Source organism: Stegastes partitus, unplaced genomic scaffold, assembly GCF_000690725.1.
Source record: "Stegastes partitus isolate 25-593 unplaced genomic scaffold, Stegastes_partitus-1.0.2 Scaffold259, whole genome shotgun sequence".
Classification (NCBI taxonomy): domain Eukaryota; kingdom Metazoa; phylum Chordata; class Actinopteri; family Pomacentridae; genus Stegastes; species Stegastes partitus.
The window spans coordinates 399,819-426,302 of NW_007577990.1; the positions used below are offsets into that span (position 1 = coordinate 399,819).

Below are 26,484 nucleotides of genomic sequence, written 5' to 3' on the forward strand. Positions count from 1 at the left end.
GTAAGGCAACAAGGATGTGTCACCACGTCCGCATATAGAAAAAAAAACTGTCTTTCTGAGAATGTTATTTTTGTTCCAGTTGTTTAAACACACAGCCAGTGCAGTCCAAGAGATAGAGAGCCACATTCCTACATTCATTTGATAGTGTTCTGTTTTAAATTATGAGCTGTTTTTTTTGCATTTATTTGAATTTATTACTTTTCTGTAAACACCGCTGAGCTTATCTTTTTCTGAAGAAAATTAATAAATCATGGGGAAGAAAAGTCATAGCCGACATGTAACCTTCTACACTTTGTCTGATAGTGAGTTTGATGTTGAACAGTTTGCTAAAATGAACCAGATCAGATCGTGAACAGCCAAACGGGTCGAATTTAGCTCTCTAGTTTTAGGGGGTTTTATTGTCTAATGATCACCCCGTCGTTTGACAAACACATTTTTTTTCTTCTTTTTCTATCGCCACTCCCAAGACAAGATTAGAGGGGAAACTCATCAGTCTCCTTGGCTGTTGTCTGATAAACTTTTTATTTGAAGGGTGTCCTGTCTCGTGTCTCTGGTGTCTTCCTCCAGTGCACTCCTGATTTGAAATATAGCCTTACATAATGAGGGAGAAAAATAGAGCGGTGTTGCACCCCTGAGCCAGTGTCAGCTTAATCAATCATCTGATCACGGCAGGCATGCTTACTCTACTCGCTTCACATCCGCCACATCCTTCCCCCTGCTCAACAATGTGACAGCAGCATAATTCATTTTAACTCAAAAATTAAAGCGGCAACATCAAACTCGTCCTTGCATCTTTTGGCTTAAACACAGGGCAGTGTGTTGGTCTGAGTGTGTGTTTGCGATGCTTTTGTGTGTGTGTTTATCGTGAATCCATGTCGTTTAGGTGTAAAATATATATTTTTTAGATTATTTTATAAAATGACTGCACATGCATGAGGAATGTTTACATGTAACTGTGCACAATGTAGCCTACGGTTTAATTATTCTTTGGCTTGCATGTGCACATAAGCATGCTTTTTTTTCATGCAGACACGTGCACCTATGTGTGTTTTTCTCAGGTGAGGATCTGAGCGTGTTTACGTCTCTCAAGCTCAAGTTTGTCAGTCTTGAACATGCAACAGGCGTGGAATGCGAGTGTAGGGTTCACGCGGTCAAATTACAGTGGGTCAGGAGGTCAGGGAAATTTGGAGGAGCTGAAGCTGAGCAGAAGGAATGGAACTTGGCCTCTTCGCTTGGCAGTGAGAGATTCCTTCTGGCTTTCTATCAAAAAGTCGGCCTTCGGCACGCATGGCTCCAAAAGTTATATCATACTCTTGTTGGTGAGTTACATGCAGGAGCGCGGCGATGGAAAAAAATGAAAATGTATTCTTTCTGACACCAGTCACTACATGTAATTTGTCAAAACCTATTTAAAAAAAGTGGATGGTTTTGTGTTCTGGACTTTCACATGGATTAAATAACTCACTTAATTTTGCTCAATTGCAAGACAGTAACAGTGTAAAACAGGGACTTTGCTTCTTTTGCTTTTTGTTTCAGGGCCTTGTTTGCAACTATTTGCTATCTTGTAAATGATGTCACGAGACTAATGAGACGTTTAGCCACCTTTTTTTAAAAAATAGTATTTTTCCCTTTATTAATACTGACAGCCGAACAGATACAGAAAAGTTGGAAGCAGAGAGACACAATACAACATTTAATAAATCACCTTGAGCCAGGAAACTGCATCAGGGCTCCAAACTACTACAACCATCTTATACGCAAACAAATAAATAAATAGTGAGAACCAGTTACAAAATCAGTCCTTAAAGCTGCATTTTCACTTTGTCAACCCAACTAAACAGCAAATCTGGCACCATATGGCCGAGGACAACACATTTAAGACGCTGTGGCTAAACAACAAACCACATTACACTGCATAGTATCGGCTTTATGGTTATTATTTTCATAGTAAAGTGTGCATCTGCAATAGAGGGATAGAGGGGCTCTGTTACTTTCATATCTGCCAAATCACAGTAGCGGTGTTAAAGCCCCAACATCCCCCCAGTAATGCTGGATAAGATGATATAGAATAAAATGTGATTACTTATTTACTAAGTGAACTCTGAACATGCTAAATCTAGACAGAGGGGAAAAAAAGTATGAATATGTACTAAAACTGGTGATTATACTTTAAGATTCCTGATCCTGCATGAGGCCTTTTCTCTAATAGCTGCCTTCATAAAGTGCAAACAGAAATCTCACAGAAATGCTGATGTGTTTAAAGACACGAAAACTTCTGCTTGAGTCCTCTCTCTGGCTGACTTGTCTGGGAGCAGTCTGGCTCTGTGCTGAGAGGGCAGGACCATGTCAAAGTCCACGTGCAACGCTTTTGAAGAGGCGGGGTTCCGTCTCGCAGCTTTGCCCGCTGATCACATGCAGGAAGCATGCTGTTTGTAATTTCTGCGCAACAAGCGGAGCACGGATGCCGGTTGCCGGAGTGACGTTTGATGCCAGCTGTACACCGTGCACTGTATCTGGAAAAGGAAGGAGAAAAAAAAGCGTATTCTCTCCAAACTGCTGTCAATCCTGCCTTTTATCAGGCAGAGCGGAGACACGCAGGTTACTCTGCGAGTAAAAAAAAGGGAAGAGTCCTTTCATCAGCTCGATCAGACTACTCAGGGATGCAGTCCGCTCCTCCCACAGGATGGTGGAAGAGATCATGATGATGATGATGATGATGTTAATGGTGGTGATGTTGATGAAAATAATGAAGAGCACTCTGACTAACCCCGTTTGAATTCTTGGACATTAATATTGAGTAGTTTTTACGCACAGTGCTGCGCGTTGGAGCCAGGAAAGGCTTTCACACTGAAGGAATTTGCAGGGAATTGGCTACCTCTGCTGCATTTGGCTGAATTTGCAAACATAGACGTTATTGGTGATGAAATTATTGATGAGAAATGAGATGGAAAGTGGCCATGTTTTACAGGGAGAGGTTTGCAGTTTGTGATTAAAGCACAGTAACAACCCCAAGAAGCATTGTTTCCATAAATAATACTGAGTCCGTTCAGTTTAACAGCCAAATAAATGGTTTAGATCATGCATTGATGCAATTGCATGCCATGGTTGTGTATTTGGATCAATCTGGACAGTTTCCCGTTTCAAATTCAGCAGAAATCCAGAGGTGGTGTCATCACAAACTGCCTGACTTGTGCGCAGAAATCATAAAAAAATGGTTTTGCCGTGATAAAATATTGTAATTTCAACGTAAAACTGCGCAGGGTCGATCAGCATGGATTACTTTCAGGCCTACATCTATTCTTCGGCTATTGACAACCTCTCCCTTTTCAGTTTGCATGACTGGAGCTCTCACTAGCGCTGCTAGTGGACAATCAAACCTACACACCCACCTCCAGACACACTCGCATTTCTCATTTCTTACTTCTAGTCTAAATTAGATAGCAAGACGTAGTGTCGGAGCTCACAGATCGTACAGAATTAGTTTAAAGTACTAGCGGTAGTTAAACAGCAAATCTGAAATTCAACATGGAGTCCCCTCCAGATCCAGCGAGCGACCCGGGCAACAGCGCCTCGGAGCCGGCTACCCCGGTCAGGGAAACCCCGGTAAACCTGGAGACGCTCCGGAAAGCGGACCATCCAGCCCCGGTTCGAAGGCAGACCTGTTCCAGCACCAACAGAGGTAAGCTGACCGCAAATACCCCCCTCTTGTTTTCATACCGGACGGTGGATAGAGACCGATCGAGGAATTTTTAATCAAACTTCCAAATGAATTAAATCGCGTCCCCCTCCTCCTCCTCCCCTCCAACCTCCCCAGTAAATAACTGCACACAAAATTCACGCAGCCACAGAGACACAGCTTTTATTATCATTACTATTATTATTATCCAGCAGCACCGCGGCGTTTGCCCCGATAATTAGCGCTTCGGTTGTGTGTTGCTGGTTGTTTCCAGGCTCCACTGACAGCTCAAATCATAGGGGGTGATACGGTCACAGATGTCACATTTACTCCGACTGCAAGATTAATCAATTATCCAGGAACTCTAGAATTGAGCGGCGTGCACGGTCTCATCGTGCCAAACCGGGCCAACCTGCTCGCTCAAACGCGTTATTTTTGTCCAAGTGTCGAAAGTGAACTTTGGGGAAACTGTGGGTTAGTTTATCGATCAGTCCCATTCTCCTTTTTTTTTTTTGTAGGGACGTGTCCTCCACTAACGCCTAGCACACAGCGCCGTCTGGCTGGGATTTTTTATTTATTTCTTTTTCTACATCTCCAAGCTCACAGATTTTTTTTTTTATTTTAATAAAAAAGAGGCTATTCCTGTGTGAAAAAGACGCCCCAGCAGCTGGAATTTGTTTAGTGCCAGCAAACACTGTTGCAAGCATGAAGCCACTGCACGCCTTTTCTTTTCTTTTCCTTTTTTCTTTTTTTTTTTGGCGACTTAAACCTCCCCAACACACACGTGATTCAGAACCAAAAGCCCCCCTACATTGTCAATTAGCCCCTTAGAAGTCTATGCGCATCGATGCGTAAAGACGAGTTATTTTTTTTTTCTTTTTTTTTTCTTTTGGTACATGATTTATCCATCACGTCCCGTCCATGTTGTACAGTACAAGACAGTATTTAACCACACCCCCTCTCGGCTGCCTCCAGAACAGGCTAACCGGGCTCACCCAAGTTCAAAAAAAAAAAAAAGAAATAGTGATTTCTCTGCTGATGTCTTGAGTTTGGATTCACGGCAGAGCGAGGCGAGCGGAGGAGACAATTAATTCATTGAACGTTGCTTTTTTTCCTCGTGTGTGTCTGTGTGTGTGTCGGTGCGCACAAGCTTCCTGTGCGCAAGGGTATATTTAGAGTGTGATATGGTGAATGTGGAATGTAAGCTGGTTATGTAACAGGTTTAGCCATAAACAGAGGCGCGCAACTGAGAGCAGAAATCACCCATCGCAGATCTTTTCTCTCTCTCTTTCATTTTTTTATGGGTTGTTGTCGATTTACCAAACAGCTCAGTCACTCTCTTCATTATCAATATGTTTGTTCAGTTTGTTAATAATAAAAACAGACACCCATTGCACTTCTAGACTCTCAAACTGAAGGGAAACTGTGTGACTTTGTGGGTTGGCACAGACTGAGCGCTTATGTAATCGCGGGGCAAAGACAGGTAGTTGGGAGGCTTCGTGGATTGATTTCTTTTTTCACAAGTCTGACTTTGAGACACTCCTAACCTGCTGACCCATATTCACCCCACCCTTTTATGCACAAGGATTAAAGTGCGTCTGGGAAAGAGAAAGACAGGAAAAAGAACGCCTTTGGTCTGTTATGTAATGCTGAATGGGTGAAAAAAAAAAATGTTTTCAGTGGGGCAATCTCTTGCACTTTAGAAGGAGTTTCTCTGCACAGAAACTTCATTTTGGCTCAGAACAAGGGTGATTCTTAGCGCTGAAATGCTTAAAGAAAAGTTTTGCCAACTTTGTGAAAACTTGTTGTGAGTCAACGTTTGTCTGAGATTAGTTTGATCAAATCCCAAAGTTCAGTTATTCTTTCATGTTACGCAGTTTAGGCTAAATTTTAACCTCATATATTATAAAAGCGTGTGGTTACAAAATGCTATATTGCAGTCACATGCCATAACTGTAATCTGTTGTGGTGTCCTATCTAATCTATAGTGTTATAAAACCGTCTGCGTGTGTCTACAGCCCTTTACACCGCAACAGTTTTACCAAGACATGCTTTATAAATGTAATAAAGTAGAAATATTCCTAGCATTCATCACACAGCAGAGGAGCAGAAAAGGTCGCTTTCATAAAGAAAAGATGGCCTAATTGCTTTATTTAATAAAGTGATCATGTAAAAAAAAAAAAAAAAGTCCACGTTCTGCTAACAAGAAGCTGCACTCGGTTGCTGCGCTGGCACACTGGAGCGCAGGGTTGCTTGAATAAATAAAACAATAAAAAAAGCGGGTAGTGTTACAGACTTGTAAGACATTTTTTTAGGATTACAGCTCTACGCTCAGAATCTGGCTTTTCAGGCCAGCCACAGAAACCAACATCTGAGAGGCGGCAGACACTTGCTTAAGCACGGTTTTCCCTCTTCACACCAGCTGTATTAGACTTTCTGAGGATGCACATTTCTTATCCTGCATGCAGAGCATTTACTGTTTTAACCCTGAGTGCTAATACCTTTTAAGTAGAAAGGGCTTACTTCAGCAGAAGCTCCGCTGTAAGACTTGAGTGGGTCAGAGAACAGGCCTTGAAGGGCTGTGGATATCATTACTGGAAAGAAGAAAGGGGTGTTATTTTCATATTGCAAGATCTCTCAGTTCGCAAATTTGGAAACAATCAATATTAATAGCTTGGTTATGTAAGGTGATGGTCTCTGCAGAGGTTTTGAAACCTCACAATTGCACAGGGGAGGCTGCGAAGCCACAGATCCGATAGGAATCCTTGACGTCTGAATCCTCGTTTAACAGGACTTCCTTTGAGTGTTGAAAATGTGTTTGTGTGTGTCTTAGTAGTGTAATATTAGACTCCACCGAACGACACCGACTGCTGTGCTCGTCTTCTTACCCCGTGTGCTTGTAATTGTCATTTCATTTGACGGAGAGTCACCTGAATATCGTTAGGGAGAAAGAGGCTACTCATGAAGAACAAATATTATGTTGGTTTTAAAAATGTGAAAGCTGTCACCAGGTGAAGTGCGAGTGTTGTTTCCCACAGTGGAGAATATTACAGTCAGTCCCTCCTATTAGTTTGCCTCAGTGTCATATCAAGATTAAATCTCATCTTTTTTTTTTTTCACAGTAGAAACCAGCTCTATTTCTAATGTGTTTCAGTTTTCTCAAAATAAAAATAAAGCCGTTTTAAGCTTTTGTTTCGTAGTCGGAAAGAAGTCTCGCCTGACGCTGCAGTTTAATAGACGATCCAAACTGAAAAGTCAGAGTATAAAAAGATTCCGAGTTTCTTAATGAACACGCATCCAGCAGTTTTATTTTTGGGAGGCGAAATGAGACCTTTCAGCTAAGGTGGCAGCATTTGTTGGCACAAGACGGATGAGGTGCAGGTACGCAGATTTGTCTTTCTTTTTTTTTTGTAAAGTTTTTACACAAAATCTCAGAAAGCCAGGAGCTGGCACGGGGCTCGCACGCCGCTGAAGTGGACAGCAGCATTATTGTGGCTGTGGCATTCTCAAATTCAATGAGTTAGGGCTCTGTGCCCGCTGGAGAGCATGAAGATACAGGTATAGGCTTATAGCTGAGCCTTCAGCTCGGACAGATCAGGGAGAGGAACTCCATTATGTGTCTCCGTTTTTTTTTTCTGGTTGGCTGCCTATAACATAATATTGAGTTTCAGTCCTCTTGCGTTTTCAGCTCTAAAATGTGGGTGAGGTAATAATATCATGACTCTTTTATTGGTACCTGTCAGCCATTTAACGTTGTTAAATGTTAACAATCAGCCTGGTTCCTCAGTATTTCTTCAGCTGTACAGTGAGCTGTTGCATAGACGGTGACATCTGCTCCTAGTTTGGACTTTGGCACCATCGTCTGTGAAAAAAAAATAAAGGTCCTCTGTTCTTATGAGCTTCAAAGGTCAAACAATATTTTAGTGGCAGCGTGCTTACCTAAGGAGTGTACCAGTGAGTGTCTGCATAATTCCAGTGTTAGCGGTTAAATAACAATGGGGGTTTTGTCAGGTCAGGTGTGAGCCTCTGTCCTTCTTGCTGACAGTGAATATAATAAGAAAAATAAAACGATACAATTTGGGAGGGAAAACAATTAGAATGAATAGATTATTCAACGTTCTGACTTTGTGACTGACCAAATTGCCCTTTAGCTGATATATTACATAAACTCATTCGTTCACCCGGGCAGGCAGCCTCTGCTCAAAGCTTTGGAGCTGCCTTGACTCGCATAAAAGTTCAACAATGACTTGAAACTTATCCGACTCAATACCAAATGTAACAAACAATAAAAAAAGACATACACTGTTACTTAACAAAAACTTCTGTATGCCCCTACTCACAAACACATTTAACAGATCTTTTACAGATGATTGTAGCCGGCTGACACTAAACTCAGCTGTTGCTTTGTTAGCCTGAACAAGGTAATGTTATCCTATGAGCACTGTGTGTGCTAGGAGCTTTTTCCGATGTCTGTTTTAAGGGTGTTCAGATAAGTTTGCTGTGTTTATATCTTCATTTCAGATACACTGTTTGCATTCAAGCTTTTGGTCAACTATAACTTTCCATGTCAAAATACTGATAAAACAACACCGTATACTATTTTCTGTCCACAAGTTGCAGCTACTCCTGCACTTTGCTGCCTGCAGTCCCCATGTTGCCACCATTCTCCAGTACCTCCAGTCTGTGTAACTTGAATAAGTTTCTTTGGCATACAAAAGCAAGTACTGTGAAGTTTTCCAAATTGTGCCGTTGATTTGGTACCACAGTGGAGTGACATCCCTACTACTAGAGGTCAACCATGTATTGGCCTGGATGATTCCTGAACCTGATATTGAGCATGTCACACGCTTATCTCCATCTGTGGTCTCAATGTCCCGCCTACAGCACATCTGATTGGCTACGCATCACGAGTAACTGCCAATCAGCACTGAAGGATAAATGTTGAAAAGCTTTTTAAATTTAGCATAAGTGGTAAAACATAAGTAAATGATGGCATTTCAGTTAAGTTTTTCTAAATTTTTACAGTAAGACTTCATTTGTACTACAAACACATCCAGATATAGGTTATTGATCGACTTGATTACTAGTAATCGGTACTGATATCGACTCTGAAGGACCCACGTTGGTCGACCTGTACCTACAGCCAGCTTGCGCTATCGTTCATGTTCACACCCACGCACACATGGCATGCTCCCTCGAGCAGCTAGCACTTTTATGCAACGAAACTATGAGGGACAACAAGGTCAGCAAAGGTCATCCCAATGTTGAAGAAACAGAAGCGGTCATGGGTGCACACAAGGAAGAGCTGGCAGAGAAAACAGAAAGCCACGTTAGGTGTGTAGGCTCACTTTAGCTTCTGCAAACACAGTACAGAACAGACCAAAGCTGTACGCAAATACTGCAGGAGAAAGTTGCCACACTGACGGGAAACATGACTGATTTGTTTCAACAACTTAAACAGGACATGCCGACATATGCTAAACCTGTTTCATTTGCTAGGAACGTTTGATTTGTGTAAGGTATCAGGAGATGTGGAAAAAGTGCAATTTATTCCAGAAAATACCGAACAGGGTCTGAACCAGGTCGACATAAACATGTTGCTCAACTTACAGGACTAGAGTGCAGATTTCCTTATAAAAAGAACCAAAACAATCAAATCTTTGTTATTTTGTTTGTTGCAGAGGTCAAATAATTTATGTATTTATTACCTTGAAGATATATTTTCTGCAAAAGTACTTGTTAAATTAACTGCACCTGCTTTAAATGTGATATTGAATCGTCACATTGATTTTAAGTGATATCTCCCATCTTTGTATGAAAAAAATGAAAGACGGTTTTGGACCAAATTGTCCTACCCCCCCTGCATGTTGCTCATTACTTACCAAGACCAATCGACTGAAAAATCCCCTGTCTCCTTTTTTTTTTTCGTCTTCTTTTCTCTGTTGCTTCTGTTTTGGATTGATTCGCAATATATTGTGAATTGCCAAAAATATGGTCATGTGTTTTGGATATTTTCATTCCATAATTAAATTCTATTTCTGGTGCATCATATAAAAATCGTTCAAGTTAAGCCGTTTAATAAGGCTAACTCGTGGGAATATCGAAGTCATTCCTGTCCAAAAACATTCCGATTTGTGTGGAAACATGTCAAGCGGTGCGAGAAAAGCGCACTGGCGAATTCATTTTGTCAGACATTGATTCTGTGTTTAAATAGCAGAAATAAATAGAAAAATATAGAATTTTTTTGAACTTTGATCGTCAGAGTGACAAAGGTGACACTCTTTTTGGTCATGTGGTTCTGACCAGTGGAGGCCACTAGCAGGGGTTTTAAGATTTAAAAAAAAAAATGTAGTAGTATTATTGTAGCATTCAGTCCTTCTTATCTATCATATGGAGGGATTACAAATACTGCAATAAGCTGTGATGATTAGCCGCTGTTTGCTGCATTTTGCATGAGGGACGCTGCATGAAAGGACTCCTGTGGATTTTTGCTGTAGGAAGCTGCTCCAGGAACACTGTTGGTCCTCGTCAGTCAATGAAGATTTACACACTGACAGGACGCTGCTAGCTGTTGGCAATTTACACACTGACAGGATGTTGCTAGCTCTTAGCAGGCATACCACTGCCTGACTTCTGCACTTGACTCATGATTCTCTCTATAAACATGCGGCCTAACGGCTCCGGAGTTCATGTGACTGACATCTGTGTTTCTGTCAACAATTTCCTGCATCTATAGTTTACTTAATGTGATGCAGAAAACTCAATTTACCAAAGTTCACGTAATGTTCATGTGCTTTTAATCAGTGGAAGATTTTTTTTTCTTTTTCTTTCCTGAAGTGCAGTCATTGCACAAGTTGTTAATTGGTGCTGGTGTATAACAAAACAGTTACCCAGCTGCAGGATACACGCTGTAGATGCAGAACAAAAGCTGAAAGGATCTGACAAACTCACTGCTTAAAGTAAAACACGACCACAAGAATGCAAACCGCAGATGGTCTGGTGGAACTGCATTTTTTTTCTCCACCAGTTGTAAATCAGCTTCTTGGGTTTCTTTTAGGTGTACATTGTAGGCATCGCAGTGCAAGTTCTGATAGGAAATATTAATTAAAACAAGTTTTGAAACTTAACCTAGCACAACTGCGAAAGTTTTATTCTTGTGGGACAGTTTATTTTGAAGTTTGAATCACCAGTGGCTTAACTGGGGCTGGCGAGGAAATTTCAACTGGTGACAGACACCAGATTTGATGTGAACTCTCCTGTGGTGAATGATAGCTCAGATCTATGGCCCATTTACTGAAGTTTGTATCTTAGATAGAGAAATTTGAATAGTTATGACCGGAAATACTCCAGATGCATTATTGGAGGGCGTTAAAGGAGTCTAAATTTAATGTGGTACACTGTGACCTAAGTACTTGTGCTGCTTGGCTCTGTGCTGCTCTGTGCCTCTCTGATATGAAATGGGCCCCTTAGAAGAGGCCTGGAGGGAAAGAGGTGGTGAGAGGGGTCTAAAGACTCACTCTGAGGAATTCTTATGTCACATCTTGCGCCAAGCCTTTCACTTCTCCACCATTGTGGACGGTGGAAAGCTCAGGAGCAGGTAGGTAAGCCTCCTGGCACGGGAAAATCCGAGCGCTCAGGAACTTTGACCTGCGGTATCAGTCAAACCGTCACTCTCAAATCATACTAAACACATACAGTCATGCTGCTTCTTGTCATGTGTGTCAAGTCATGTGAACCTAAAAACCGCTGCACGCTCAGAGAAAGTGAATTGCTTTCCACAAAACCTGTTGTTGCAGGCTGCAGAGCCCCGCCATGTGTTGAACACTTGATAATCAGCTTGATCTTCCAGCCGTGGAGGTTCTCCCAGACGTTACGCGTGTGTGTATGTGTGTGTGTGTGTGCTTTCAAACAGGAAGAGGGAACGTTGTAAAATCTAAAGTATGTTATTCAAGCAGCACACCTCAAGAGCCTCTTAACTGTTATTTATCTTGCTTTTCTGTAGGCTAAATGGCCCTCACGGCAGCCCTGCATTAAGGACTCTGTTGAGTGGTCGAATACGACATCGGAATAAGATAAAAATGGAAATATCTATTGCATATTGTAGCCTGTCTGGCACAGATGAAGTGTAGCAGCCACGGACAGTAATAAGGCAGAATAATCTGGTGCTTTCTGCTTTGCTTAGAGTTCTAATGTAATTTAACAATGTCTGCTCTTATGTATTCTCCGAGTGTATTAAATACGATAGAACACTGTAGACTAGAGAGGGTGGTCTCAGGGATCGCTAAACATCAGCCTGGAGAATATGTGTTTTTCCTCTGCATGAGTGTTTCACTGCGTCTGAAGTTATTGCTTTTCATTTGCATAAATCAATCTTTAAATTTTTGCAAAAAGAAAAAAAAAACAAACCTTTTCCCAGTGTATAAACTTTGCTTTTCCTTTTGCTCTGTCACATGAGGTAACGATACCGGAGAAGTCCAAGCACACATCCGTCCCCCCCGTTATTTGCGTTACATCAGTAGCGCTGGAGTATTACTTCACAAAGTTTATTTGTCACCTGAAATAAACAAAGAACTTTTGGAGACATGAGAGATAAAACAACTTGAAAATCAGTGTCATTTCTGTTGGCTTGATTATTTATATTGGAATAACAAGCGCAACTTAATCTCATAAATAAAAAAGGGAGAGATACAGATCCGTCCCCTCCAGGTACTGCCACCACTTAATCGAATTAGCTCCACTCGCAGGCTTGACGGGCTCTTCAAACACCCCTGGTGACTTCTGAGTGCCGATTACAATCAGCTACTATTTTCAGCCTTTGATTAAAATCTGGTGAGGTTGGACAGAATTTTTTTGAGCGCAGAACTAACTAATTATTAACATCGCAGCCCATCTCCCTTTTTTTTTTCCTTCTTATATTACCAGTTACTAAGGGCCAGTCGGTAGGAGTAGTTAAACAGCGTAAGTATTAATCATGTCAAATCCCGCTGTGCGAAGCTAGCAGCTTGTTTTTATCGGCACGTCATTCCAGTCATTGTGTTGTCGAAACACAGATGTTTTACTGACTTTTGTGTCCTATGAAGCAAATCAGAGTGCAGAATATTTGTGAAATCAAAGAGGCCATTTGTATTTATTTCATATTGTAGGATTTTGTCTGCTTCGGATGAATTGTAACTCTATAATCTTTGTTAAATAATCTAGTCGTACATACAAATTTCCTCATCTGGCAGACAACAGCGATGAACACAACTCTTTGCTCGTAAAATAATAGAAGATGATCACAATTGTTCAGGCCTCACGCAGTATGTCACAGAATCATTGTAACGTGCCTGTCAAAGACAATTCTGCTCTTTTGTTACTTTCAAAAGGCAGCTTTTGAATATGAATATGTCACTAATGAATATTTGGTTCTTGCGTGTGTCTGTGAATTGATTGCTTTAGGAGGCGTACTAAGACAGAGTGTGGCACGATGGGGCTCAATCATTGCAGCAATGCTGCCGTGCTGCTTTCTGACAGTGATTGAAAGACGAAGTCACTCTTCACCATGTATGATTCTCCAATCCTTATTCACTGACAAATATCATCTGTCTGATCAATCAATATTTGCAGCTTTATTTTAGTAATGCAGTGCTTAAGAGGCAATAATTAACGCCATGCTGGGTTGTTAAAAGCCTATTTTTATGTGACAGACCGAAATAGACATACAGAAATAGGAAGATGAAAACCTTTGGTTGAGGTTGGTCGTGGCACATCGTGCACACGATCCTAACACACTGCACTATGAACTTATCTAGAACTTGAGATTTTCCTACAGCGTAGCGATTTCGGTCGCTTTCAAGTTATGTTAATGTGCAAAACTGGAGTTTTTTTTTACTTTGAAGTTTTTTTTTGTTGAGTGCTCATGACTTAGAATTATTTGGGTTAAAGCTAGTTTAAGGGAAGTGTTTAGGTGTATGAAAGTTCAAATCCAATACAAATTACAGCCTTGAAAATGTTTAAATATCTGCTTTTTGAACAATTGTTGACACAAAACTTTCAGTAGCTTCCTTGTTCTTTCTAAACAATTATAACTCACTACTTTTTGAGGTTTTGAGTTTGTTTGTGCAGCTGAACCATAGTATGAAACAGTCTAACTGAGAGAATATTCATTCAATATCATCCTGTGTTAAACAAGTGTGGCTTGTGATGCTCATTAATTTCTGCTTGCTCCACTTGCGGTGTTTGGGCTCCCTTTGCTGGCTCGGTGCCACAGTGTCTTCTGAAAGAGCCACTTCATCTCTGTCAGGGGCAGGTGGAAATTTGCTGCACACTTCTAATTGGACAAAGTGCCTTTCAAACTCTGAGCCATCATACACAGATCAGATTATCATACAGACCAGGTGTCAACAGAGGTTTTTCACCTCCCTCTTCCCCTTCTGCTTTCCTCTGCAACTTTTGGTCGATTTTCAGATTCTCCTAGTGCTGTGTCACTTTTAAAACTCCCTGTTGCCTTGTGGCCTAGCGCATACTAAGCATTGTCTCGCAGATTAATTACAAGAAATTGCACTTGTTATTTTAACTTGGGAGCTTTTATTCTATAATGTCGAGCACCATTTGGACGAAAACCCGGGAGATCAATCTGCTCTGCAAGTAGTTTAACAGATGATGAGAATCTTTCCTGCACAAGATCCTCAAACAAGTCCGTCTTAAGTTCAAGGCCTTAAATACCTGGTCATCTTTAGTCTCAAATACAGAAACATCTGCACCAGCCAGAAGGGGAATCTGAGGCTGCAGGCTCGCTCAGAGGGCTCCGAGGTCTGCAGTATAGCTCGGGGCCAAACCTCACCGCGCTTGTAAAAAGAAGTGGTTGAAATCTTCAGATCAATTCTTCATCTAACAGGTAACCGGTTAAAAGAGCAGCGCGTTGAACGATGTTATTTTTTCCGTCTGAATCAGTTAAAAGCAGAGCCGTTGAATTTTCAATCAGGCAGGGAAGTGACACAGACCTGTGATTGATGTCAGAGAAGAGATTGCATGAAAATGAGCGGATAAAAGAACATTTCTATTCATTTCGATTCGTATAAGTGCTGAAAAAAAAGTGAATGTTTTAGATTCCATTTGTATTCTGGACAGTTTATATTGAGGGAAAACACACTGAGTGTTTTGAGTCACTTCAAGGGCTCCGAACATCATCTCTGTGTTTGTGCGGCAGCAGGACGAAATATTTTGTTTTTCTGTTGATGTGAAAAGTGGGAGCATGTAAATGGAGAATAAGACGGGGCATAAAATTGAACCTTGAGGAGGAGCACGGGTAATGCCTAGTAGGAGCTGAACCAGTTACAGTAAGTGTTGTTTTTATATGTGACCAAGTATTTGTGATGGTCACTTATAGCTACAGTCAAAGCTTGTAAGAAATCTTTAAGATGAACATTGAACTTGGATCTGTTTTATTCTTCAGAACAAAACTTATTGGTTCATGATTGTATTTGTAGCGTGCATTTTATTTCACTGCATAAAAGCTGCGACTTTTAACAACTTTGCACCTGGATTGTTGCGGCTAGAGGTGAGAAAAATTAAATGAGGAACGGCAGCATCGCATATAATCGCAGCATCCTTCGATAGCTGAAAAAAAGGCTACACCAGTTGCATGTAGTGATAAATACATTATCACCACTCCTTCCACACATCAGGCAAACATGGCAGAATTTTGACATGCTCGATTGCTTATCTTGTCTGCATGTTGTCAGCGCAGATGTACTACACTATGCTGATTTGATTCTGGGCAAAGGAAAGTGGACAGGAGAGATTGATGGTGGTGTCCCCAGTCAGACAGATAACACCTGATTCTGCCTGCAGGGGGCTGGTCTAGCACAGTCCTCCCCTGCGCCGCAGATGCGTTCGAAGGCTGTGCTGAGGAGGTGAACCGTTCCTTCACTCAATGCAAATTCAGGGCCACATTCAGAGATGATCCCAGGACGATTGAGCCAACGTGGCCCCGAGCACGCCGCACCACATGATCCATGCATCAGACACACCTGGGAAAAACCCAAACAGGCATGCGGGTCATTTGTTTAACACAGGTGCATCATGTATCTCAACGCACACACATGCGCTTGAACGCACGCTCAGACACACACACACGGCCAAATGCGCACATACACACAGATGCACAAGTGTTAATGAAATGCTGTCTGCACATGTGGTTATGCTGTATATTGGAAAAATGTCTACAGTACAGCACCTTTTGTTTTGACCTGTTGTTACTGTCACTTTTTATTTGTTCAGTTTTGGAAGTCTTGATAATAATTAACCAGGGAATAGGCTGTAAGAGAGCACGCGGCTTTAACAAAAACGGGTACTTGAGGAAATACCGTTTAAAGGAGTGTGATGCGGTATGAACGTTTTTCATTATTGTCTTATTGAATCGGAATTTGAAGGAGATAGTGATGGTTTCTAAAATGAATTCTTTGTCTCTGGTTACAGCCTCTCAAATGTGAGGAGTTGCTGCATTTGTCTGTTTTGTTTTTTTAACTTTGGAAACTATATACCTTTTGAATGTGGACGTGTTGGTCAGACAAAGCAAGCAACTTGAAGACATCACCTTAGGCTCAGAGATTGTAAAGAATCTTTGTTCGGTATTTACCACGGCTATTTAAAAAGAAAAATCTCTGCTATTTCTACTTTACTAAAAGCTTTGTGACGCATATTTTGTTATAATTTACCAACCATAAGGAACATCTTAGCGTCTCATGAACCACATGGATCAAAATATGCTGCTGCATCTGCAAAAAGACATACAGTGTAGCAAAAACAAATACTCATTTTTTATTCAATAACTAGGTGTGCAGCACAGGTTCTCGGCGTGTCAAGCAGATGGTGAAAGGCTAGTGTATAATAGATCTCAATATTAACTGTAGCACATGCTGGGAGTGTTGGTGGATGGCACACAGCAGAGTAAAAGAGAAGCTATGACCTTCTGTCCCATCATTTACCCTCTCGTGCCCCCCATACTGCTCTCAAATTACTTTGTTTTAGCCAATTAAAGCAGCCGGCTGAGCATCAAGCAGGCTGCCATTTTTCGCTCACCTGGACCCATGTGACATTATCGCTCTGTCATCGGGAGAGATAGCCGTAAGTGGGAATCTCCGGCGTGGCACCGTGCCACCTTAGACCCCACTGTGTTCGCTGAGATTAATGCAGTGATTCTGCCTCCAACTTGCAAGAATCAGTCGACTCTCTCATGTGTTCCTGGTGGTAGCGCTGCACACAGCTCCTCGCTGCATGAACCGACGAGCCAATGATTGTGATGGTTACCACGCTACAAGTACATATATACATACATACATAGTGACATTTCTTGAACCGATCCAGGTACAAAAAAAATGATCAGTTCCTAAATATGCAAATAATCTATTGTCTCTTGCTATCTTATTGTCTTGTTGCTGATCAATATACCATATGCTGAGAAATGGCTCTCCGTCCAAATCCTTTAATGGCTCAATAATAGAAAGACGGCAGACACAACAATACCATGGCACGGAATGAGTGAAGGACCGGAGTGTGTGGTGTTTAACAGCCATACGAGCACAGATTATGAGCTTGAAGGGGCTGAATTGAGTGCCAGCAGTGACAGTTGGGCTGGGAATTGAGCGTGCCTGGGACGTGCGGCTTGACTCCGCTCGGAAACACCACTGGGTCCAGGGCTCATCTCTGTAGTCCTCCGCCTCCCTCCTCCCATAGAAGCATTGTGGCCTGCCGTTTGCTTCGCTTCTCCGGGGGAATGGACGGGCCCCTGCTCCCGCTTGATGAGCGCTCACTAATGGCTGCTTCTTTGAAAGCTGACGGGCCCGTTTGAGGAGGAGTGTCTTTTACTTCCCTCCAGCTTGCCTTGGCTGGGCATTCGTCAGGCTGCCAGGCTTTGCTGTCCTGCCCACATGATGGTGCGCCAAGGGGCTGAAACGTCTGTCATTTGTTTTACTTTCAAATAAAAGTTGATGATTTACCAATAAAAAGTAAAAATAGTCTTTTGATGATGTCTGGAGGCATATGGAGAAAGTGTTGCAATAGTGTCACTTTCAGCACTTTGTCAGGCTCGAAATAACAAAAGACAAAGGAGATTTGTCTTTTTGCTTTTTCGCATCCCCTCTGATAACGAGTCGCGGTTTTGTGCAAAGCGAACAAGCGGCTACGGGAAGCGCGGTAGACGTGTAGAATATGGTTGAGGACACATAGTGAAGGTTGCGTAACATTAACGCTGGCAAGGCTCTTTATTGTCTGATTGTGTATCAGTTCATGTAATGACTTGCCAAGATACACTATGATGTCATGAGAGGAAGCAGAAACAATTGCATCCCCCTCGTTCATGTTTTAGTTAAGAAAAGGCTTTTTTTTGCTGCACAAAACGGGCTGCAGCAGAACACAACGAAGAAATCTGTGATACTGCAATTCACCAACTGGGTTTACAGTTACGCAAACTTGTTAATCATCTATATTTTAGAAATATTACAAAAAAAGTGAAGAGTTTTCTGGTACTTTAAAGACAAGGTGACAGATGCAGTGTCTTCTTGCTTCATCTGTATCGCTGATGGTTCGGTAAAGCTGCCAGTTATCTGCTTACTTACCCTTGACCACTGCCCCGTCTTTTCACCCCAGAGGGAGCCGTTGTTCCCGTTGCCCTCCTCTTCACTGGCGCACCAGTCTCCGGATTCTGGAGACTCTATTAGAAAGTTGAAGTCGTCCTTGGAACTCTCCTCTCTGTAACTTCTCTTGTCTTTACTTCTCTCCAACCCTCTCCCACTCCGCTTCACGTGCACTCTTTTTTCCCCACTTGAAACTGGGGCGAAGGTCAGAATGGCGAATTTGATATAAGAGCTGACATGCTTCCGTGGAGCACCTTGTCAACTCAAAACAATAGGTTTGCAGGAGCTGTTATGCCGAATAAAGAATGTTCGCATATTCCCACTGAAATGTCCTCCGCTAGACATTCCCAAAAGAGACGGGAACATTTGTCTGCATACATTTTTACCAGTGCTGGCCCAGTAGAAAATGGAGGTTGAAGCAAAAAAAAGGAGTTAATCTTACAAGTGAGCAAATAAGTTTCTCGCAGGGGAAGCTGAAAAAGTCAACTTTGCACGTTGGAATTGGTCATTAAATGCTGTGTTTTGTCTTGTTTTGTGTTGATGTAAAGCTGTTTGTAACTCAGCGTATACTGCTGCAGCTGCCACACATAATGTCGACGAAGAAGTAACAGATGTTGGTTGTTGCATAATGGCAGGAGGGGGAAAAAAAGGCAGTTGGCTGTGGTGTTGCACGGCGCTGTGATTATATAGCTTTAATTTGAAGTGACCTCTTTGTTTCAGTGGTTTTAGGATGAAATTTAGAGAAGAAACAGTCACCTCTAAGTATGCTGCGCTGACAAGACAGTAAACTTGTTTTTCCTTTTAAAGCACTAATAAAACTGACTAATGAGGGCATAACAATAAATCAAGTTTCGTTTTACAAGGCAGCACATAATTATTTTATTTCTCGACGTGATCTTAAGGTATCTGAAATAATAAAAAGAGAACCTAATTAGGAAAAAAGCGTGAGTCTAAAACGGATGGATGGATGTTAATATAACTGCTTTATTCATTACCATTGTCAGAGATCTCTCACCAACCAGTTGTCACAGGCAGTTTCATCTCAAATTAAATTCATTTGGATATGACATTTTAATTGGAACACTGTTCCCAATAATTGGACAAATTAGCCAAAGTCTGTTGGGGGAAAGGTAATCTCTGGGAGTGATGATTTGAAATTCACAATTTAAAATTAAAAATCAGCTGCTCAGCTTTGTTTATGTGGCAGACAGTTTGCGGCAGCGCACGCCGGCAGCGCCAGTGTTCGGGGTCTCAGCGGCACTAAGGGCTCACATCGTCTTCATTAAAAGCGATTAAGGAATAGGTCAATTTAGTCTGCATGGCTGGTTGAGCCAAGCATTTTTTTTTTTCTCCCTTCCTATGAAATGTCTTTGTCTTCATCTGCCTTTGCTCTGTGGGCTAGTCCTCAGTTTTTTCTGCATGTTTACATGTCTGACTGAACGTCTCAGTGAGTCACGGCAGTGTAATTTTAAACGCCGTCGTTTTATTTCCTGCGCGTGAATGTGCGTGCGTACACGTATGTTTGGGTTTTCATGCTCCTGTGCTCCGTTTTCAGCGTGCATGCCGTCTGAGTGCTGATGAGTTACTGTCTGATTAGCAGTGAAAGGGGACTGTTCACCCTGCAGCTTCAGCTACAATGAGCGATTCACTGTGCAATAAAAATCACTTTAACATTTGTGGCTCATTTCAGAAATATATGTGGACACAGATATATTTCCCCAAATCAACCATTTGATTTTTTTTTTGGGGGGGGGGATATTTCAGGCTGCCGTTTCTGTGCCAAAAAAAAGGGGATTTTAACCCTGTTGTCTGAAAAAATGATTCAGAATTCACTGTTGCTTTTAGAATGCTTAGAATACAGTGTGGGTTATTCCTGTGCTTTGGAAGCGCCTTCCAGAGAGACATTTGACACTCACTAAATAGAAAATGTGTTGCAAATTTTTCATTTCAGGGTGGCCACCTGTCAGTTTGGGTAGACTGGCAATTTGGCCAAGAGGAGAAAAAAAAAAAAACACAGTGCCAGGAGGAACCAGGTGTAGATAAATGTTGCACATATGTCATCAGATTATAAAGGAAATTGTCTACTCATCTTGCATGTGTATGAACATAATTCTAACAAATGGTTTCATTATTCCCTCATTTTATTTTACCACTGTAACAAATCAGATGCGTACAATAACCGCAGCGTGCTTAAAAAAAAAAAAAAAAAAGAGGGATCTCTGTGTCTGTGTTGCTAATATTTGTATTACAACTTTCCAAATGGAGCCCTTTGAAATTGTAGCTCATTGTATTTCGCTCTATTCAGATCATGCGGTTTCTCAGCTAGCACACTGTTGTGTGTTAACCTGTGACCATGGAGCTAGATGCTGAATGCGAACCTTGAAAATGAATCACGGCACAGTTTTAAACACTGTCACCGTTTGTTTGTGCTTTCAAAGTGAAAAAAAAAAAAAAAAAAGTCTGGCTTATAGTTTTTCATCAACCCTGGAGGTCTCAGTTATTTTATTTCATTTTTTTTTTTTAGCACCCTGGAAAATGTTTCTAAATTGAAATACTACTGATGCCTCTGATATGAATGAGGTGAGAAATAAAGAAAAGTTATAGCTTATCATGTTCTGTAGCGATTATGCAAAGTGGCAGAGAGCCTTAATTGGAGCTCTCTATAGTAAAATGTGGAGGGGGAAGCAGAGGATAGGGGGTAAGGAGGAGAGAGAGAGAGAGAAGGGAGAGAGAGCCAGACAGAGGGGGCTCCTAGATAGCGGGGCCAGGGGGAAAAAGTTCCCCCATGCTTGTCAGAGTTTGAGCAAGTTCAGAATTGATGGAGCCCACAGGCAGCACTGCTAATTTTAGTTGAAATCACCTAAGTGGTTTGGCTAATTTATCCAGGCTCCTCGGCCTCAGCCCCTGGTTTCTGGCTCTCCCCTGCCTCCCCCTCCCTCCCAGATATATCCACAAAGCGTGAAGGTACCAGGAGGTGACAGTGGGAACAGAAGGGTATTTTGTGCCCAGCTGATTTGCGGAGCACTGGGTGGTTTCAACCCGTGTCATACATTTGGATATTATTTGACCCTTAACGACAGCCCAGGTTCAACCATCTATTCCGTAAAATGATTTATACCACTCTGTATTTAATGGAAAGTGAAATTACATTCCAACTTTACGGGGGGGGAAACTCGATGCAGCTCCTGATATGTCTGGTATCTCTTAATGATGTTTTATATTTCACGTTGTCTGATATTTCTCGATTTTTTTATTTAGATACGAGGATTTAAATATCAGGAAGTCTTTTGGAAAGCCAGTGAGAGTGATTTTTTGTGTAATGATGGTCTGCCAGCTGGATACGCTGAACATGTTGAAGCTTAACAAGCATCATTGCTAGGCTTTTGAAGGTTTAGTAACAAATCAGAGAGTCCCTTCCTTTGTGTGCCTTTGAACACCAATTTGATAGAAAGATGAGAAAAGGGAATTTAAAATGAAATTCAAAATTATCAGGAAGGCGCAAGGTCAGCATAGATAAAATGAATATTTTGCTTCCTCGCAATCAAATGCTGTGATGTTCTTTGCCGAGTCTTGAGGACTGGAATTGAAACAGCAAGTTGTGAGTGTGGGAATGGGACCGTCATGTGGTGGGTTGTTTAGCATGATTATTCACATGATAAATACAGAGCAGGTTGTTTAAACATGCGAAGTATCAGGGTGACTGAAGTGCATCAAAACTTTGACATTCTTGAATGTGAGCGCGCAGCGGCATGGATATGCATGCCAAGATGTCGCTTCTGTTTATCTGATGCTCGACTCCAGAGTAATTAGTGTCATATTTGGATCCTATTTACTTAAAAAACAGTGAAATTGCTTACTTCCCATTATTAAGTGACAGCTCATAATTGAGAATTTAATGATGTTAAATTACTGCAAGTGTGTTTTGTATTTATTAAGTCTCTGAACAACAAATGATAATGAAATTGTTAGAAGAGAAGCTCTGGGATTCAAGGAGAAAAAAAACAAATGTGATGACACCTGATGTGACAGGAACTTAAAATAATGTTCCTCATACAGTAGACGCGTGTTACCGTCTGCATTTTAATCATTAACCTTATCTATTCTGATCAAATGGGATACGTAAAATATTCCATGAGAGATATTTTGAGATGTTTAAAACCAGATTGTGGTAGCAGCATAAAAAGAAACCCTGAATTGCAAACCAGACCTGAGCAGTCATCCATTCATGAATCAATCATTTTGAAAGAAACGTGCAGCCGAAAGCAGGAAGGTGAAGGGATGTGGCAGCGTTAGTGTAATGTTACCTTGAAACACACTCAAATTTAATTTAATCAAAACACTCCTGTTTTCTTAATATTTAATTTGCAGAAAAATTAAATATTAATTGATTTCTGGTCTTTGTAGGAAACCTGGTTAACCTCAGGTTCATATTCATCTGAACAGACTACATCGCGCCTCTATTCTTATGGCGTGTCTGATTAGTTTGATTTATGTGTGATGATGTGCATTTCATTAACTGAAACTGAGTAGTAATGGACTGTGGCAAAAGTCAGATAAACAGATAAAGACAATGCTTTATTGTTAAAAAACCATTACGCTAGAGCCACTCTTAATACAAATGTCAGCTACATTTCTTCCTTTTTCAGAAAAAGGCATCTCAGTATAAACTGTTTGTGTTTCCACGTGCAGCGCAGTTTCTTGGAAAAAAAAAAAAGTATTTTCAGAGCAGTGAGCAAGAGAGATGTTTGAAGTCTTGTGTGCAAGCCAGCAGTTTTTGGCAGATGAATGTAGGGGTTTTATGTGCCAAGCACCTGGTCAAACTGCAAACAATGAGGGGCTTATGGATTCCCTTTATCCAACAACGACTGAGATGATACCTCGAATGTTACAGCTCTTATGGGTCCTTTTAAGAAATGCTGATGCACAATAATGCTCAGCACTTCTGGATGCTGTGGAAATGTTTTATAGACTATAAGTTTGGTGTAGTAGGAGCTCCACAAGCTATACGTAGTTAACATGTTGATGTTGCTCTGTGCATGATGAGCTTATTATTGCTGCCAGTTATTTGCATTACTCATTACCATATGAACAAAGTAAACACCCTTCCAGGTTTGCCAAGCTGACCAACACAAAGGTGTCCCATTGCACAGAGCTGTACTCCTTCCAATACAAAATTGTGAATGAGGCATATATAAGGAAAAAAAATACATCATATTAACAAGGCGATGGAATAGTGGTATTGTATGTAGATAAAAAAATATCTGCAGAATTGAGTTTCCGTGTGGAGGGTCTTGTTTGAGTCTTTAGCAGTGATCTAATAATGAGTTCCACAGATGGGTTTGTTGGCTGAAGCTCTGCTGAGTCCACCGTGTATGCGGTAGAGAGTGTCAAAAGTGTCTCCTGTGCAGGATCATCTCCAGGTTTTGGGGAATGGATGGTGTCTGCCAGACATGCTGGCAGTCAGTGGGCCTTCTCTCCTGCACTACCTGGGCTGGAGCTCAGCCAGGGTTAATTATAGGGGAGCTCCAGAGTCTTGTGTCACTAAGGATGGTAGACAGAATATTGTCATTCTGCCATGTCCTATACAGACAAGACAAGAGTAAAAGCACACCTGTTCAGCTCGAGTTTCTGCGGCTTTTCTCTCTTCCGAAGTCATTTCGCTGTAGGGCTGGAATGAGCAGTAGCCAAGAGCCAAATGGCTGGTAAAATGTGTGTTCTGTGGGTAAATCAGTCTAATCCAATACAGTGACTGGTAACTTTTGTGAGAGTAAACATTGTTCCTGGCTTCCATTGTATGACCTTTTGGAGGTAAATTAAGTGTCCCCCGTTGATTTAGCATTGCACTTCTATAACACAGACTCATAATGGACAGTTTAAAAACCAATTATCAATTAACCAGCTATAAGGATTTTTCATTCTTTGGATTTTTCTTCCTGCTTGAAAACTGTACATTTCCTATTCAAAGTATTATCATCTGACTCATGTATACATCTTTTAATTATGCACAACAAACTAGTAGAATCATTTCTGATATATATAGTTTAATAATGTATAGTTGTTGTTTTTTCTTCAGACTGTCTTGACTGGGACTGAGCTCATTTGTTAAGCGTATTTTAACAACTGTTGGCAAGATTGTAGTTAAATTTTGTGTATATTCAGGGTCTCCAGAAACTGGTTCCTAATGATTCTGGTGAACCCTTGATCTTTAGCACCATCATAATGTCGAAAATTTTCTTTGACCCGAACTTTGTATCCTGGCATCATTTTAATCTCATCAGCCGAGTTTTCTGCCATCAGACGAGCACATCAAAACATATGAAACATCAAACGTTCTCCTCGTACACCAGCAACTAGCATTAAATCAAATATTCACGAACAATTGGCGAAAAATAATTACATTCCTCATCCCCAGAGGATGATTTCCTGTCATCATCAGAACACACTCTATACACACTGTCATATTCTCCTGCCATACCTTGGGGGAGCAAATTCCGGGTTCTCTGTGACCGACTGACCTTTCCTTTACCACCACCCTCAGGCAAAAATTTCCACACATAGCATTTCTCTAAATCTGAAGGGCAGATTACCATGAACATTACTGGACACTGTTGTACTTCCTAAAGGATATCCAACCACTTGATAATTGAGCTTTTCTTTGGTGACACCACTTGCAACATATTATTAGCTTTATACACAAAAGTCGCTTCTGGCCAAATTGTATTGATATTAATTGTCACCAGAGGATGAACCTTTGGTGACTTTGGTGCCGGTGTCTTTCCTCTAGTGTCAACCTAGTGATTCCTATTATATTTTCAGTGAATATTCATACTCTCCAGAGAAAGAAATGACCTGTTTAGCAGAACCATTCGGAGGTCAAACTTTACATCGTAACCCCCCTGGCAATAAGACTCTAAGGACACATGTATGTTTGCCGCTAACATTTTTTGCATTGTGGGGTAACGGACATTGGACCTCCTCAGGGCTAACGGTGGGGCTTGAAATATTTATTCTTGTTTAGTTTATTATCATGTATTCGATGAAAAGGTCATCTCGGATGGCACTGCTGTTTCCTCGGATGTTCGCTGTTAATCCAACGGTTCCCCAAACAGACTTAGCAATGCAGCTTAAATTGGTTTGTAAGAATGACGGATTTATCATCTGAGAAATTTTCAAGGTCCTTTACAAAGTTTCCCAAAGTGAACGGTAGCGGCGAAAATCTAAAAGCAAGTTATGCATCTATCAACTCTCATCTGGCTTTTCTCTAAAGTAAAAGTGTGTTACTTCCCTTTTTTTACTTAGACAAGTGTCTAGTCATGGCAAGCTGGTGCACACTGGCCTAGAAAAAAAGAACAGCTTGTGTTTCTGAAGTTTCCTCTCCTGTCTAGTTATTTTTAAAATGCCCCATTTCCGCCATTGTTGTGGCATTGTTTTGACCTTACGCAGAACAATTTTCCCCAAGTCAAATTAGCTTTCACCATTCAAAGAAATGTTGTAATATAATGGTTTGACGGTTCTGCCTGTGAAATATAAAGAAATGGAGGGGCCATGCCACTGGGGTTAATAATATTCCTCCTCTTCAACAAGTACCTTGGGATCCTAAGTGTCCTTGAAAGCAAACGGCATCTCACTTATGCTGGGCATCTTTCAGCACTCGTGGGTAATAGCAGTCTACTTTCCCAACTCCGTGCACATTGTGTCGGGCTGATTCACAGGCTTCCTTCGCTGGTAGCGTTAACAAGGTTTGCCGGTGAAAAGAATGCAGAATGTTTCTCCTGCTGTAATTTTTTTTCCCCGGCTTACTCGAATAATAACCACTGAAGATAATTGGTGAAATCCTTTCCTCGCCATTACTTACATAATCTTCTTTGTACATGGGAAAAAGCATCTTCTGCAAGGGATCAATAGCAGCTCATCAGTCTTTCGAATGCACCAGCGTGAGAACTAAAGTCAGCCTTCATGCAAGTCAATGAGCACCTGGAGTGCTTTTCCCAGAGGCAGCTAAGTGCGCATAGCAAGGGACTACCAGGGAACTGCAGCAAGGTCCTATAACCTGCTTTGATAGGACAGAGTCAGGGAGGCTTCGTGCGGAGATGCAGGGCCCGCCGAGGTTTACACCACCTGTTTGTATCCCTTCTCCTGAGCAGCACAGATCTTACATGCCTTTCTATGCCCAGCCTGCTGGGAATTGGGGTG

The 26,484-nt window shown here is 41.4% G+C and overlaps 1 protein-coding gene across 1 annotated transcript in view; it reads left to right on the plus strand.

Moving 5' to 3' along the window:
- Positions 1–3,379: 3,379 nt before the first annotated feature.
- The window catches only part of roraa (RAR-related orphan receptor A, paralog a), a 180,636-nt gene continuing 157,531 nt past the window's right edge, over positions 3,380–26,484 (plus strand). Inside the window, exon 1 of the mRNA XM_008282142.1 lies at positions 3,380–3,679. Coding sequence (XP_008280364.1) covers positions 3,526–3,679 — 154 coding nt within the window. The 5' untranslated portion in view covers positions 3,380–3,525. The remainder of the gene's footprint in view (positions 3,680–26,484) is intronic.